The sequence below is a fragment of the Myotis myotis genome, unplaced genomic scaffold, assembly GCF_014108235.1.
Source record: "Myotis myotis isolate mMyoMyo1 unplaced genomic scaffold, mMyoMyo1.p scaffold_m19_p_10, whole genome shotgun sequence".
Taxonomy (NCBI): domain Eukaryota; kingdom Metazoa; phylum Chordata; class Mammalia; order Chiroptera; family Vespertilionidae; genus Myotis; species Myotis myotis.
The window spans coordinates 65597397-65615400 of NW_023416314.1; the positions used below are offsets into that span (position 1 = coordinate 65597397).

Below are 18004 nucleotides of genomic sequence, written 5' to 3' on the forward strand. Positions count from 1 at the left end.
AACTGTTATGTGAGCCCTCCAAGTCTATGTACTGATCATCAGGAAAGCCCTGAACACCAGATCTTGATTAAGCATTTCTGGTTGTTGATACCTCATCCTAAAAAATAAGGCTTATTTGTAATAAAACCTTCATCACCAACCAGGAATGCTCAGAGAATTCAGTTCTGTCTGTGATTCTACTGGGACATAAGTCATGGAAGCTTATGCCTGGCTTCTCTTGGACACTTCCCTACACATCTATTTCCTTTGCCAATTTTAATCTATTTTTTAACTGTAATAAAATATAACCATACATATAAAGGCTCTTCTGAATTTTGTGAGCCCTGGTCAATCATTGAAGCTGATGGTAGTCTTGGGAATCTCGAACACAAGCACAAAGTTAAAATTTTTTTCCCTAGTATTTTTGTTTTAATTTTTTATTATTGTATTATGTAAAACATAAATTTCAGTTAATTCAAGAAATATAAAGTAAATATGTGAATCAGAAAACAAAGTAAGTGAGCACAAATAAACTCATCTCCCAAAATAAATTTTTAAAAAATCATTATTGCTATAATTGAAAGTTCTCTGTGATCATTCAATTACCCTGCATCCTTGACAGTGATAACCGCTCTTCTGTATTTTTCATTATTCCCTAGTTTAACTTTTAAAAATTAATTTATCTATATTCCTAAAACCGTATTTTTAAAACCTACTTTTTAATGTTAGGAATATATCATACACAGTTTACCTTCTGTATTGTTTGTGTTTTTCTTCAATATTGTGTTTCTAACATTCTACTGTATTCATATGTATCCCTGCACTCTTTAATTTCACAATTTTGTAGTATTCTCTTTCTTTAATGTGTCATAATTAAATTGTTATCTTCTATTATGACCAATAGTGATATGAATGTTACTTTCCATGTCACTCAATGCACAACTACAAGAATTCATCAGGTGTATCTTAGGATGTGGCATTACTTGTATATATATACATACGTTCAACTTTAAAATATAACAAACTGTTTTCTCAATTTCTTGTTTATATTTATACTCTCAACAATAGCACAGAAGACCTCAGGTTCCATTTCCTTGTAACACTTGTTATAGACAGAAATTTAACTTCTTTTTTCCAAAATAGTGTGGATGACAGATATTTAAATCTTTAGCACATCTGAGATTTTTATTTTTTGACAATGTATTAGGTAGAGATCTTTTCTTTATTGAATGAAAACAGCTGATTTTCCACCACTGCTTATTTTTTTTAATATGTGTCCTCCATTCATCCTGAATGGCACCGTATAATACATGTTAAATTTTCATTAATGTGTTGACAATCTCTACACTCTATTCATTACTCAAACTTACACTTTCTTCATTGATAGCCTTCCCTTCATATAATGACATTAATAACTCCTACATCTTTTTCATGTTTTGTTCTGGGTTAACCCACATAATTCCCAATTACTATGTTCAGATGTGAAAGTTGGAGAGTGAAGAAGGCTGATAAGAAAAAAAAAATTCATTTGAAATATGGCTTTGGAGGAGAGCTCTATGGGTACCCTGGGCCTCCAGGAAGATGAACAAGTGGATCCTAAATCAATTAAGCCTGAAACATTCTGGAGACAAAATGACAAACCTGAGGCTGTCCTGCTGCAGGCACATTGGGAGAAGGCAGGGTTCTTGAGAAAAGAAAATAATACTGGAAACTATAGAAGGCAGTGGAAAAAGAGGAGTACCAAATATGACAGGGATTGATTCCACAAAGAAAGCCATAGGCATGAATCTCCACTGAGCAGGGCTGTTGAGGCTAGGACTGCATGGACACCACTCATTCATAGGGTTCCCAGAAGTTAGAGCAGACACAACAGCATGTAAGAACAATTCCACAAAAATGTTACCCTCAGTTTTCACCTTTAAAACATTAATAAAGCTGTGTATATAATTGTGTTGTATTTACAGACCAGTTTTGTAAAACATATCTTTGAAATTTGGAGTCATCTCATAAACATAGTGTAACTATTTGTGTTATTTATTAAAAATATTTTAATGATGTTTTATAATCTCCACAAGTTATGAGTTTTTATTGCTAGATCTATTTTCCTGAGGACCTTGTATATGATTGCTATTATCCTTTTAAACATTGAATTCTAAATATTTTCTGCAGTGATGAAAAAATGCAACTAATTTTCATCTTTTATTTGGCAATCCAGACAAGCTATTTTATTAATTCTCATAATTTTTATTTTACTCTTTTACATGAGTTTATTCCTTATAGTTTTAAATTTTTATTTTGTTTTTCTTTCCTCCTCTAGCTGCACCCTTCATTGATTTTCTACCAACAATTAGCTACATTAGACATCATTGTTTTACATAATCTTAAAGTAAATATCTCTAACCTTTCTTAGTCTTAAATACAAATTGAAATTATTTGGTTTACCCTGTTTCATTATTGACATAAAGAAACATAGAAAAAAAATTTTCAATGATAAATTTTTAGAACAAAAATTCAAGCAACGAGGTCAGAAACTTTAAACATTAAATTGCAAAAAATGACCTAACATTAAAAGTGATTGTTCACTATCCTCAAATTTGTAATGCTAACATCATCACGTTTTGAGACAGACTCACCATTCAAAGTGAATGCCCAATGGGCCTCATTATAAAAAATCTTTGGAGAATGTTTTTAGCTTAAATTAAAAGAGAGTACAGAACAATTGTTAATGAAGGGATAAGTACTATAAACAGTGATTATCTTAGAGAAAATTGATGAATACATGACAAAGATATGAAGATTCTCCCTAACTTCTTTTACTTTAATGTAATTAATCCCTTTGAAAATTGAAAATTCCTTCCTTTTATGTTGGGAAAAATATATAGCTCAGCATCAGAATATTTCTTAATTATGCTATTTCCTATTGAATCTCAAGAGAACTCATAGACATTACAGTTAATTCATCAACATATTATTCATATTACTCATTTTTCTGTGTAAAAAGGCAACCCACATGTGCATTTAGAAATGATTAAATAAAAAACCCACTTATCATATATTTTTATTTATTTCTTGCATGCATTTTCTTTATTACCTTAAATAAACTTACACAAGTAAAATATTAATATCCTGAAGTCAATCCTTAGATAAATCCTATATAATAAAAGCCTAATATGCTAAGTGTCCAATCATCCAGTCGTCCATTCAACCAATCAAAGCACAATATGCTAATGATATACTAAGGCTGCTCAACCACTCACTATGATGTGCACTGACCACGAGGGGGAAGACGCTCCAAATGGTAGGTTAGCTTGCTGCTGGGGTCCGGCTGTTCAGGACTGAGCAAGATGGGCTGGACATGCCCTGGAGCCCTCCTGCAGTCCCTCCCCAGCTGGCCAATCTCCCACATCCCTCCCCAGCCCCTATTGTGCACCAGTGGGGACCCTCAGCCTGGCCTGTGCCCTCTCGCAATCCAAGACCCCTCAAGGGATATTGGAGAGCTGGTTTGGGCCCAGTCCCGCAGGCCAGGCCGAGGGACCCCACTGGTGCATGAATTAGTGCACTGGGCCCCAAGTAATATACATAAAAATGTTCACAATGTTAAAAGTAATGAATAATAAAATCATATAATTTTGAAACTGGATTAAAAATTTTAATTTAAATTTTAAAACATAATTAAATATATTTGTTTATTCATTCATGTACCCACAATATTAATTAAATGCCTAAAATATGACAGTCACTGTTCTATTAACTTGGTCAATAATTCTAAAAGTTTGTACTCCAACATTTTCATTAGTTATTTAAAATGAAGAAAAATATAAACAAGTAACTGAAAATTTCTATTCCATTGTTAATATGTCCTGTTAATGTAGCTGAGCAGAGTTTTATAAGTAAGCACTATATTCTACCTTTCATATTATCGTCTTTATAGCAATATTTTTTCTGACATATCTCCTGGGGCAAGAGAAACAAAAGAAAAAAAATAAACACATGGAACTTCAACAAATTAGAAAAGTTTTTGTACAGGAAAGGAAATCTTCAACAAAATGAAAAGACAACCCACTGAATGAAGAACATATTCGCCAATATATATGATAAGGGGTTAATATACAAAATTTATAAAGAACTTATACAACTCAACACCAAAATTCAATCAATCCAATTAATAAAATGGGTAAAGGCACTGAATAGTCACTTCTTCAAAGAGGACATACAAATGGCCAATAGAAATATGAAAATATGCTCAGTTTCACTAATCATCAAAATTGCAAATTAAAACCACAATGAGATATCACCTCACACCTGTCAAAATGTCTATCCTATATAATAAAAGCCTAATATGCTAAGTGTCTGGTCATTGGTCTTCTATCCAATCAATCAAAGCATAATATGCTAATGACATGTTAAGGCCATTCAACTGCTTGCTATAACATGCACTGACCACCAGGGAGCAGACACTTTAACCAGTAGGTTAGTTTTCTTCTGGGATCCAGCCAATCAGGACTGAGTGAGATGGGCCAGACATGCCCTGGAGCCCTCCCACAGCCCCTCCCTGGCTGGCCAACCTCCTGTGTCCCTCTCTGGCCCAGATTGTTCACCAGGGGGTCCTTTGGCCTGGTCTGTGCCCTCTCAAAATATGGGATCCCTTGGGGGATGTTGGAGAGCTGGTTTTGGCTTAGTCCCACTCAATGCAGGAGCTTCCCCCTGGTGGTCAGTGCACTCCCACAGGGGGAGCACCAGTCAGCCAGATGCCAGGCTCCCGGACTGCAGGAGGGCGTAGGCCGGGCTGAGGGACTGCCCCCCAAGTGCACAAATTTTGTGCACCGGGCCTCTTGTAATAAATAAATAAACAAACAACAAGTGTTGGTGAAGATGTGGAGAAAAGGAAACCCTTGTGCAATGCTGGTGGGAATGCAGATTGGTGCAGCCCCTGTGAAAGACAGTCTGGAGTTACCTCAAAAAATTAAAAATGGAACTGCCTGATGACCCAGTGATTCCACCTCTGGAAATTTATCCAAAAACCCCAAACACTAATTTGAAAGAATATATACACCCCTATGTTCATTGTAGTCAAGATTTACAATAGCCAAGATTTAAAAGCAGCCAACTGTCCATCAGTAGATGAGTGGATAAAACAGTTACATTTACACATGGAATACTACACAGCCATAAAATGGGATAAAATTTTACCCTTTGTGATAGAGTGTATGGACCTGGATAACATTATGCTAAGTGAAATAAGCCAGTCAGAGAAAGATAAGTACATATGGTTCCACTCATGTGTGGAATTTAATGAACAAATTGAACTAACAAGCGAAATAGAGATAGACTCATAGAAAGCTAGCAGAGAGCTCTAGTTGGGGGGCGGGGGGTGGAGGTTGGGGGAGGGAGGGAATTGAGCAAAAAAGCAAAAAAGAACTCATGGACATGGACTACAGTGTGCTGATTGGAGGGGAGGATAGAGGTGAAAGAAGCTATGGAGGATAGTGATGAAAAAATAAAGTAAAATAAAGAAAAAAAGAAAAATAAATAAAACTCATTGTAACTCCCCCCAAAATATTTAAATTAGAGTATACAACAATCTTACTCAACAAAATCAAGATATGTGGAAATCTGAATCAACAAAAAAGTGTATCTTTGTCAGGTAAGTCAATAATTAACAGATATCTAGCTCATTTACAATTATGCTTTCTAACTCCATTTTACGTAGGTTTTTTTGTAATAATGGAGTATGTAAAAATATAGAACTTACCCTACATCTCATAAACTGTAAAGTCCCTTTAATTAATACTGAATTTATACTCAGTTAAAAGACTACAATTGTCAGACTAGAATTTATCTCTTATGCACCTTCTGTGATGTCAATATCTGCATTACCTCATAAGATAATCAGAAGAAAAAGACATATAGATGGAAAGATACATAGATTGATAGATAGAAATTTGCACAGATGTCAATCATATTGTGATTTTTCATGGCACAATGATGGGATTTTTACAAGTCAACTTTTTAGCAGTATCTTTCATGTTACAGATCTTTCTGTAGAAGCATAAGATTCCACTTGCTCCTATTATTAGAAGATGTAATTTCCTAGAAGATACATACATACACACACAAAAAACCCCACATATGTACACATTTATATACATATATTCATATATATGTGTGCATATTATTAAGTAATATATATATATATATATATATATATATATATATATTACTTAATCTTCTAAGTAACTGAGATGAAACTAGACAGGAAAATTAGGTAGCTGGTTATTAATGCTTTCTGTTGAAAAACAACTCAATTCTCCTACTTTCTAAGATTTTATCTATTGCAAAGTCATTTAATAGCTCGAAGTCATGCTTTATTCATCCCTAAAATGTTTTAAATAATAATGCCTCCCGCAGAAACTGGTGTAGAAAATTAGTTGAGAATTTAAATGAAAAGGTGTAATACAAAACTTGCTGCATTAGGAGTTCTCTCTGCACATAGACTCTCTCTCTGCATATAGGCACTCAATGTGCTTTATTCAACCTTGTTTCACTTGCATCTGGAGGTCTTGAAAATCGGTGCTATCGTCCCCTTCAAGGATAAGAATCACAGACAATAATTGCAAGAAGCGAACACAATTCCGAAATCATAAAAAAGCAATGTGACTTTCCTATCCATTGTCCTATTTATTCACAACATAATTTTTTAAAACACTTACAATGGACTTAGTTTCTCCTCATTAATTTCACTGAAGAACAGACTTAGATTGAAAGTTAAACTTACTCAGACAAAGAAAGAGACCCACCCAACCCCCCAAACCCTACCTCCCTACACACACACATACTGGTAAAGGTAAGAATAATAATTTGGTTTTGGGTTATGTACCCATTTGAAATAAGCTGAGAGAGAAAGGGAGTGAGAAAGAGAGAGAATGTAAATAGGCAATTAATATTTTTATATTGGAAGCAAAATGTCTTTAAGGTAATACAGAGATGAGGAACCTCTTCATGTTGCAATGTTTGATTCCTCATAGCTTCATGCGAGCTAATTTTATTTTATGTTAGAGTTTCTGCCTTTAGAGGATTGGCTTCGCAATTAACTCCTACAATCTAGTCCCCATGGTCACCCAATTCTCGTCCAGAAAAACAAAATAAAAGTGCAGCAACGTGTACCTACTCGGAAGGAGTCTCAAATTTTTACAAATAGATCTAATTGTCACTGCATTTCATTTCATTTAAAATTTGATTTTTTCTGTTTTAGCTCCAACTGAGAATTCCTAATAAAAAAGAAAATAATAGTCTACATGAGTAAGACACCACGGAAGGAAGCTCCGGAGAATTTGATGCTCTTATTCACTGAGGTGGACAGGTACTGGGTCTGCTACTACACATTAACTTGATAGTGCACTTTGTAATAAGAAAAAATATTTAGTTCACTTTTAAAACAGTACAAAATCATTCTTAAAGATAGATAGAAGTCAAAATATTGGTTATTTGAAATGTCACTATTTCTGTTGCTTGAGGTACACAAGGACTTTCTGGGAGGCAATGCATGAATTTTGGAGTTGAAGAACAAGCAGAATGGTCTTGAGAAAAGAACAATATGTTTGAGTTAAACTAACATACCTTTCAGAGACTGGGAGAGACTTAGCAGAAATACTTGTATCCTTTGTATTTTGGATGTTAGTTGAAGGAGAACAACATATGATGAATTTGAAGAAACTTAAGTGGAGGATGTGGATTTAGACCAGTTATTTGAATGCCCTGCAACCAGAATAAAGACAATTGCTTCATAATTTCAAATGTTTCTCCATTCCTCCACTATTTTTCCACTTGTACAGTCACTCTATTTGCCATGCCTTATTAACCCAGATATTTTTTCCCATGTGTGAATGTCCTCATTAACATTTCTACTATTTTGGTAAACTTTTTAAAAATAAAGCATTAAATTAAACACAAGCTTAAACAAATAAAACACATTTATATTTATTATAAATGACCAGAACTAATTATACTTTGGTGACGGAGTTCATCCTGCTGGGATTAGCAGACACGCTGGAGCTACAGATTATCCTCTTTGTGCTCTTTTTTGTCATTTACACACTGACAGTTTTCGGGAATGTTGGGATGATCCTCTTAATCAGGACTGATTCCAGACTCCACACACCCATGTATTTCTTCCTGGCTAACCTGTCCTTTGTGGACATTTGTTATTCGTCCACCATTACCCCAAAGATGCTGGTGGATTTGTTGTCAGAGAAGAAAACCATCTCCTTTGCTGGCTGCTTTCTGCAGCTGTACTTCTTTATCGCCTTGGCCACAACTGAATGCATCCTCTTTGGCTTAATGGCCTATGACCGGTATGTGGCCATATGCAACCCTCTCCTGTACCCCTTGGTCATGACCAGGACAGTCTGCCTGAAAATGGCAGCAGGAGCTTTTGCAGCGGGACTCTTGAACTCCATGGTGAACACAAGTTATATAAGCACCCTGCCATTCTGCAGTTCCAATGTCATCCAGCATTTCTTCTGTGACAGCCCTCCACTCTTTAAGCTCTCCTGTTCAGACACACCCCTGAATGAAAGCATCTTTTCCACTACTGCTGGAGTGAATATAGTTGGGACTTTGCTGGTCATCCTCACCTCCTACTCCTACATTCTCTTCTCCATCTTTCATATGCATTCAGGGGAGGGCAGGCACAAAGCTTTCTCAACGTGTGCCTCTCACCTGACAGCCATAATTCTCTTCTATTCCACCGCCATCTATACTTATCTGAGACCTAGTTCCAGCTACTCTCTGGGTCAGGACAAAGTGGCTTCCGTGTTCTACACAGTGGTGATCCCCATGTTGAACCCACTGATCTACAGCCTCAGGAATAAGGAAGTGAAGAAGGGTTTTTGGAATTTAATTACCAGGAAAAGGATGCCTCTATTTTTGTGATTATTTGATTGTTTTTTCTGAACTAAATGGAATATTTAATGACCTTTCAAAGGATGGTTCAAGGCTACATTTTTTAATTAGAATATTTTAAAGTAATTATGTCCTATAATTTTCAAATATACATATCATACAAGGTAATTACCTTAAATTTACATAAGTATAAGATTAATTTAAAAACATATATATGGTTTTGTTTCCATTCTGAATCTTTACTGAGTCCTCAAAAATGAAGCCTATTATAATAAAATCTTGCCTAGGAAAATAAAGGTATGAAGTCTTAAGCAACAAAAGTCACAATATCACATGATACTAGCCATAGAAAATAATGTGTAAATATCCATATGTTTTTCCTGTGCATTATTATTCACCATTTATGATTTGTGAAGATTGTTATATATTACATATGTAGAAAATGCTTTAAATTTAACATATTTTGATTTAATATATCAAGTTATCCCAGGTAGGATGCTTAAATAAAATTTCAGAACTATAGTTTTAATTGAAAATGTAAATTCCAGCTTTTATTTCCATTATTTCTCCATATACATAGATCTTTCTTAAAGAATATGTGAGTTTGTACAAATGTGTGTCTGATTAGAATGCATCAATGATCGCTCTCCTATTCCCTCCCTTTCTTAAAAATTTCCAACCCTTCTCTTTCTCTTTCTCTCATGGGACTGACACAGACACATACACATAAAACTACATATACACAGATTCAACTACAGCAAAGTGTTTATCAGTGCACGATTCCAAAGGAGAGGGATCAATGTTCAGTGGAGGAATGGGACACATATTCTTTACAATAGGCTCATTGATTATGCGCTCATAGAAATCTCTTAGCAATTACCAACATAATCAATTAATATCAATATTAAAGCTAAGCAGGTTAAGAGGTACAAACTTAGAGTTATAAAATAAATAACTCACAAAATGTAATGTACAGCATGGTAACTATAGTGAATATGACTGTATTGCATATTTGAAAGTTACTAAGAGAGTAGATATATGAAACTCATTGCAAGGAAAAAGAATGTTGTAATATGTATAGTGATGATGAAAGCTAGACTTACTGTGGTGATCATTTCATAATATATACAAATATTGAATAATTATCTTTTACACCTGGGACTAAATAATGTTATATGTCAATTATACCTTCATTATAAAAAATTAAAAAGAAAAATTAAGCATTATTAATAGGAAGGTAAACAGTAATTGGCCTAGTAGAATTCTGGAGGAAAGGGAGATCAGGCTTGCTAAAAGGAGACAACCACATTTACTGGTATAGTTTTTGAAGGAAAACCCCTTATAAATCTTCCCCTGCCCTTGCCACTGAAGTGGCACCTTATTGAAGAGGTGATGGTCCAGTCATCGGAGATGCAACATAACAGGCTTTATGTTCTGTCACTAACAGGTCACCCTACTCATACATACAATGTCCTTAGTGGTCCATATAGGTGCCCTTGGTCAAATCGATGTTCACAAAGGCATTAATGTTGTCTGTGCACTCAGCAGCTATGCTCTCACACACACCCCCCACACACACACATCAGTTACTGGCCCTGGAGGCCTATGGCAGAATGATCAGGCTGGTCTCAGAGGTGGTTCACTGTTTCACTGAGTAGCTCACGTACTTTATTCTGCACCACATGCTGATCATTGACTGGATTCTTCCCACCCTCATTGTCCCGAGTATTTAATAAAATTACATATGGAACCAACTACTTCATCAATAATTACTAATATTATATTCCTTCCATTAAATGTTTCAATTTTCAATAAAACAGAAATAGCAACAATATTTGGAAGTTGAAATTCAGTTATTCTGAGACTTGAGTTTTCAGACATATCATATTTCAGACATATCATTTTATCTTCCTACTCTCTAGTATAGCTCTCCTACATGTAATTAATCTTATTTACAAAATCTACAAATATTTCTTGCTTTGCGGACTATTATCACATAATAATGTTGGTACTTTATTATAATTCATTGAATGTGTGCTTCTTATGCAAATTTTTATTATTTCATTTCTTTAATTATTTAAATTTAGATTATTTCTTGAGACATAGAAGCATGAAACAGACTGCTGAAACTCAGAGAGAGGGTGAGGGTGTGCGGGTGGGTGGGTCGGAAGAGGTCAACCAAAGAATTTGTGTGCATATATGCACACCCCTACACACAAACAATAGGGTAGTGAAGGCCCGGGACAGGAAGCAGGTAGAGGGGAAGAGCAGAGGCAGGCTAGATGGGGGCAATGCAGGGGGAAAAGGGGACATATGTAATATTTTCAATAATAAATAATAAATATTTTAAAAAAAAATTGAATAGATTTTGAATTGTTTCATTCTACCTTTCATATGATAGTCTTTTAAAAATATTTAAATTACAGAGTATATAATAATCTTACCTAACACAATCAAGATATGTGGAAATCTAAATCAACAATAGAATGAGTATCTTTTTCAGGTAAGTCAATGATAAACAAATATATTTAGTGCATTTACAATTATGCTTTCACTCCTTTTTTTAAATTTAAATTCTTTATTGTATAAAGTATTACATGAGTCTCTTTCCCCCCCCCATTGACCTCTCCCCAGCTGCTCCCACCTCCCAGCACATGCCCTCACCCACCCTCCCCCCACACCCCCACCCCCGTCTGTGTCCATTGGTTATGCTCATATGCATGCATACAAGTCCTTTGGTTGATCTCTTACCCTCTTACTCCCCGCCTTCCCTCGTAGGTTGGACAGTATGTTCAATGTTTCTATGTCTCTGGTTCTATTTTTGTTCGTCAGTTTATGTTGTTCATTATATTCCACAAATGAGTGAGACAATGTGATATTTATCTTTCTCTGACTGGCTTATTTTGCTTAGCATGATGCTCTCCAGTTCCATCCATGCTGTTGCAAATGGTAAGAATTCCTTCTTTTTTACAGCAGCATAGTATTCCATTGTGTAGATGTACCACAGTTTTTTAATCCACTCATCTGCTGATGGGCACTTAGGCTGTTTCCAAATCTTAGCTATGGTGAATTGCGCTGCTATGAACATAGGGGTGCATATATCCTTTCTGATTGGTGTTTCTGGTTTCTTGGGATATATTCCTAGAAGTGGAATCACTGGGTCAAATGGGAGTTCCATTTTTAACTTTTTGAGGAAACTCGAAACTGTTTTCCACAGTGGCTGCACCAGTCTGCATTCCCACCCAGCAGTGCAAGAGGGTTCCTTTTTCTCCACATCCTTGCCAGTACTTGTCATTTGTTGATATGTTGATGATAGCCATTCTAACAGGTGTGAGATGGTACCTCATTGTCATTTTGATTTGCATGTCTCAGATGATTAGTGACTTTGAGCATGTTTTCATATGTCCCTTGGTATTCTGTATGTCCTCTTTCGAAAAGTGTCTAGTTAGGTTCTTTGCCCACTTTTTGATTGGATTGCTTACCTTCCTTTTGTTAAGTTGTATGAGTTCCCTATAAATTTTGGAGATTAGGCCCTTATCGGATATAAGATTGGCAAATATGTTCTCCCATTCAGTTGGCTTTCTTATTGATCTGTTGATGGTTCTTTTATCTGTGAAGAAGCTTTTTATTTTGATGTAGTCCCATTTGTTTATTTTTTCCTTAGTTTCCATTGCCCTAGGAGCTGTATCAGTAAAGATATTGCCAGAATAAATGTCTGCTATTTTGCTGCCTATGGCTTTTTCTAAAATATTTATGGTTTCCCATCTTACGTTTAAGTCCTTCATCCATTTTGAGTTTTATTTTTGGGTGTGGTGTAAGTTGGTGGTCTAGTTTCATTTTTTTGCATGTTTCTGTCCAATTTTCCCAACACCATTTATTGAAGAGGCTGTTTTGACTCCATCGTGTGCTCTTGCCTTCTTTGTCAAATATTAATTGAGCATAATGGCTTGGGTTGATTTCTGGGTTCTCTGTTCTGTTCCATTTGTCTATATGTCTGTTCTTGTGCCTGTATCAGGCAGTTTTGAGAGCCATGGCTTAGTAATATAGCTTGATATCTGGTATTGTGACCCCCTCCAACTTGGTTCTTTCTCAAGATTGCTGCAGCTATTCGGGGTCTTTTTTTTATTCCAGATGAATTTTTAGAGAGTTTGTTCTTGGTCTTTGAAATATGCCTTTGGTATTTTAATGGGGATTGCATTGGATCTATATAGATTGATTTGGGTAGTATGGACATTTTAATGATGTTGATTCTACCAATCCATGAACACAGTATATTCTTCCATTTGTTCATGTCTTCCTCTATCTCTTTTTTCAGCATCCTGTAATTTTCTGAGTACAGGTCCTTTACCTCCTTTGTTAGATTTATTCCTAGGTATCTTAATTGTTTTGTTGCAGTGGTAAATTGGATTGTTTCTTAAGTTTCTCTTTCTGTGAGTTCATTATTGATGTATTAAAAAAGCCATAGATTTCTGCGTGTTAATTTTGTATCCTGCTGCATTGCCAAATTCATTTTTTAAGTCTAGTTTTGATGGGAAATATCATGTCATCTGTGAATAATGACAATTTTACTTCTTCTTTTCCAGTTTGGATGTCTTTTATTTCTTCTTCTTGTCTGATTGCTATGGCTAGGACTTCCAGTAGTATGTCAAACAGGATTGGTGAAAGTGGGCATCCCTGTCTTGTTTCCATTCTTAGGGGAAATGTTTTTAGTTTTTGCCCATTGAATATGATGTTGGCTGTAGGTTTGTCATATAAAGCTTTTATTATGTTTAGGTATGATCTCTCTATCCCACTTTGCTGAGAGTTTTTATCAGGAAAGGGTGTTGAAATTTGTCAAATGCCTTTTCTGCATCAGTTCATATGATTAAGTGATTTTTGTCTCTCAGTTTGTTTATGTGATGTATCATGTTTTTTGATTTGAGGATATTGTACCAGCCTTGCATCCCTGGAATAAATCCCACTTGGTCATGGTGTATGATTTCTAATGTAATGCTAGATCTGATTTGCTAGAATTTTGTTGAGGATTTTAGCATCTATGTTCATCAAGGATATTGACCTGTAATTCTCTTTCTTTGTAGTTTCACTCCTTTTTTTAATAGAAGTTATTTTGGCAATGGTGGAGTAAGTGACATGTGATAATATAAAACTTACCCTACATGTCATAAATTGCAAATCCTTTCGATCAATACCAAATTTATACCCATTGAAGAGACTACAATCCTCAGAACACTAGAGTTTATCTCTTATGCACCTTCTGTGAAAGTCAATATCTATATCACCTCATAAAATAATCAGAAGAAAAACACAGTAAATAACTAAGTATATCCTAAGAATCCTGAAACACCAATCAGAAATAATTTATGCACTGCTATGTTCATACCAATGTTACTTACAATAGCTATGATCTGGAAACAGTCCAAGTACACATCAATAGATGAGTGGATAAAAACCTGTGGTACATCTACACAATGGAATACTATGAAGCTGTAAAAAGAAGAAACTCTTACTCTTTGAGACAGCATGGAAGGACCTGGAGAATATTATGTTCAATGAAATAAGCCAGTCAGGGAAAGAAAAATATCTCATTATCTCACTTAACTTTGGAATCTAGTGAACAAAATAAATTGATGAACAAAATGGGTCCAGAGACATAGAAGCATCCAACAGACTGATGAATCTCAGATGGGAGGGAGTGAGGGTGAGCAGGAAGAGATCAACCAAAGAATGTATATGCATATATGCATAACCCATAGACACAGACAATACTGCAGCGAAGTTCTGGAGTAGGGTAGGATCCTGGTGGAACAGAGTAATGGGGGGGAGATGGGAGACATCTGAAATACAACAATAAAGATAAATTGAAAACAGTTTGCATAGATGCCAATCAGAGGGTAGTTTTTAATGGCATGATAATGAGATCTTTACATTGTTATTTTTATTGAATTTATTGGGGTGACATTGCTTAATAAAATTATATAGACTTCAGATATATAATTCTACAATGCATCATCTACATACTATATTGTGCTCACCACCCAAGTAAAGTCTTCTTCCATCACCATTTATCCCCACTTTACCCTCTTCTACCTCCCCACCTGCCTCATTCAGTATCTTTCATGATGTCATAGATCTTTCCTTAGAAGCACAAGAACTCTACATGCTCTGATATTAGGAAAATTAGATTTACTAGAAGTTACACACATGTATGTGTATAGGCGTGCATATGTATATGTGTATATATGTATTATATATGTTATGTATATAAAATATTCTAACGGAGATAAAATGAAACTAGACAGAAAAATTAGGTAGCTGGGTATTAATGCTTTTGTTGAAGACTGCGCTCAAGTCCATTTTTTCAACTCTGAACAGTTCGTCCATTGAAATGTCATTTAATAGCTTCAAGCCCTGCTTTATTCATCTGAAAAGTGTTCAAAATAATCACACCTCTTTCAAAGACTTAAAAACTTAAGTGGGAAAGTGTAATACAGAACTCAACGCATGATGAGTTCTCTCTGCAAAAAGAATCCCCTTTCATATGGACACCCAATGTGCTTTATTCAACCTGGTTTTACTTGGATATTTAGATCTGGAAGAACTGTGCTACCATCCCCTTCTATGATGAGAATGATGGACAACAATTTCAATAAGCTAACACAATTTCAAAATAATAAAAAAGTAACTTGATTTCCTTTTTCATTGTCCTGTTTGATCAGGGTATACTTTTTTAAAACACTATACGATGTATTTAGTTAGTTCCTTCTTTGTTATTAATTTCACTCAAGAAAAGAATTGGATTGAAGTTTAAACTGACTCATCATCTCCACACACACACATTCAGGAAAGGGAAAAAATAATAATTTCGTAGTGGACTACAACCCATTTGAAATAGGCTAAAAAATACAAAGAGAGAGGCACCATAAATAGCCAATTTCTTTTTTACATTGGTGAAAGTTTTTAAGGTTATATAGAGGTCAGGAACCACTTCATGATGCAATGTTTGATTCCACATAACTGTGTGTGATTATATTTTATTTTATTTTATTTTGAGCTTGGGAGTTTCTGCCATTAGAGGATTGACTACACAATTAAACCCTATAATATAGTCCCCATGGTCATCCAATTCTCTTCCAAGAAAACAAAATAAAAGTGCAGCAACGTGTATTCACTCAGAAGGAGTCTCTCATTTTAACCAAAAGGTAATTCAAATATTCATTGCATTTCATTTACAGAGTAAAATCTTTCTCCTTTATTTTTAAGCTCCAACTGAGAACCCCTAATAAAAACAACAAATAATAATCTGCATGAGTAATACACTGAGGAAGGAAGCTCATAAAGATTTCATGCTGTTATTCATTGCGGGGGACAGGTACTGTGTGTGGAACTACATGACATTAATTTGATTGTGTACTTTATATCAAAAATATTTATTAAGTTCATTTTTAAAACTCTACAAAACTATCCTATAATATACTATATATATCAACTTGTTAGTTATTTGAAATGGGCACTGTTTTTTGTTGCTTCAGGTACACAAGAAATTTCTGGGAGGCAATGCATGAATTTTGGAATTGTGGAATAAACAGAGTGGTCTTGAGAAATAAACAATGGATTTGTGTTAAATGCACACACCTTTCAGAGACTGGGGGAGATAAAGCAGCAATATTTTTATCCTTGGCATTTTGAATGGGGGCTGGTAGAGAACATCTGTTGCATTTGAAGAAACTCAAGTGGAGTACGTGGATTGAGACCAGCCATCTGAGGAACCTGCAACAGACTTAATAAGGTCAATGGCTTCATAATTTCAAATGCTTCTCTGTTTCTCCACTAGTTTTCCTCTTCGTTCAGTCACTTTCCTTACTATACTTTATTAACCTAAAGGTTTTATTTTTCATGTAGGAATAAGCTCGTTAACATTTCTACTATTTTCTATAACCTTTGGAGAGGGAACTCTCTATACCTATATAAGCTTAAGCAAACTATATGTGTAACACATGACCAGAACTAATTATACTTTGGTGACAGAGTTCATCCTGCTGGGATTAGCAGACACGCTGGAGCTACAGATTATCCTCTTTTTCCTCTTTTTTGTCATTTACACACTGACAGTTTGCGGGAATGTTGGGATGATCCTCTTAATCAGGACTGATTCCAGACTCCACACACCCATGTATTTCTTCCTGGCTAACCTGTCCTTTGTGGATGTTTGTTATTCATCCACCGTCACCCCAAAGATGCTGGTGGATTTATTGTCAGAGAAGAAAACCATCTCCTTTGCTGGCTGCTTTCTGCAGCTGTACTTCTTTATCGCCTTGGCCACAACTGAATGCATCCTCTTTGGCTTAATGGCCTATGACCGGTATGTGGCCATATGCAACCCTCTCCTGTACCCCTTGGTCATGACCAGGACAGTCTGCCTGAAAATGGCAGCAGGGGCTTTTGCAGCAGGACTCTTGAACTCCATGGTGAACACAAGTTATGTAAGCAGCCTGCCATTCTGCAGTTCCAATGTCATCCACCACTTCTTCTGTGACAGCCCTCCACTCTTTAAGCTCGCGTGTTCAGACACACACCTGAATGAAAGCATCTTTTCCACTTTTGCTGGAGTGAATCTGGTGGGGGTTCTGCTGGTCATCCTCACCTCCTACTCCTACGTTCTCGTCTCCATCTTTCGTATGCATTCAGGGGAGGGCAGGCACAAAGCTTTCTCAACATGTGCCTCTCACCTGATAGCCATAATTCTGTTCTATTCCACCGCCATCTATACTTATCTGAGACCAACATCCAGCTACTCCCTGGGTCAGGACAAAGTGGCTTCTGTGTTCTACACGGTGGTGATCCCCATGTTGAACCCTCTGATCTACAGCCTCAGGAATAAGGAAGTGAAGAAGGCTTTATGGAATGTAATTACCAGGAAAAGAATCCCTGCATTTCTGTGATTGTTTGGTTAAGTTTCTGGACCTAACCGAGTATTTAAGGAACTTGCAAAGCCTATTCAAGCCTACAGTTTTTCATAAGAATATTTTTATTTATGTCCTTTAATATTCAAGTATATTACCAAACTTATATACAACCATAAAACTTTTATGTAACCATTTTGTGTATTCATGGGTACTAAACAATA

At 35.6% G+C, this 18004-nt stretch overlaps 2 protein-coding genes across 2 annotated transcripts; both read left to right on the forward strand.

The window, feature by feature from the left end:
- Positions 1-7965: 7965 nt before the first annotated feature.
- On the forward strand, positions 7966-8910 carry LOC118663984 (olfactory receptor 5F1-like). Its single transcript, XM_036323891.1, has one exon. It carries the CDS (start codon positions 7966-7968, stop codon positions 8908-8910), a length of 945 nt encoding a protein of 314 aa, XP_036179784.1.
- A 7964-nt stretch (positions 8911-16874) lies between these two features.
- On the forward strand, positions 16875-17819 carry LOC118663985 (olfactory receptor 5F1-like). Its single transcript, XM_036323892.1, has one exon. It carries the CDS (start codon positions 16875-16877, stop codon positions 17817-17819), a length of 945 nt encoding a protein of 314 aa, XP_036179785.1.
- The last annotated feature ends 185 nt before the right edge of the window (positions 17820-18004 follow it).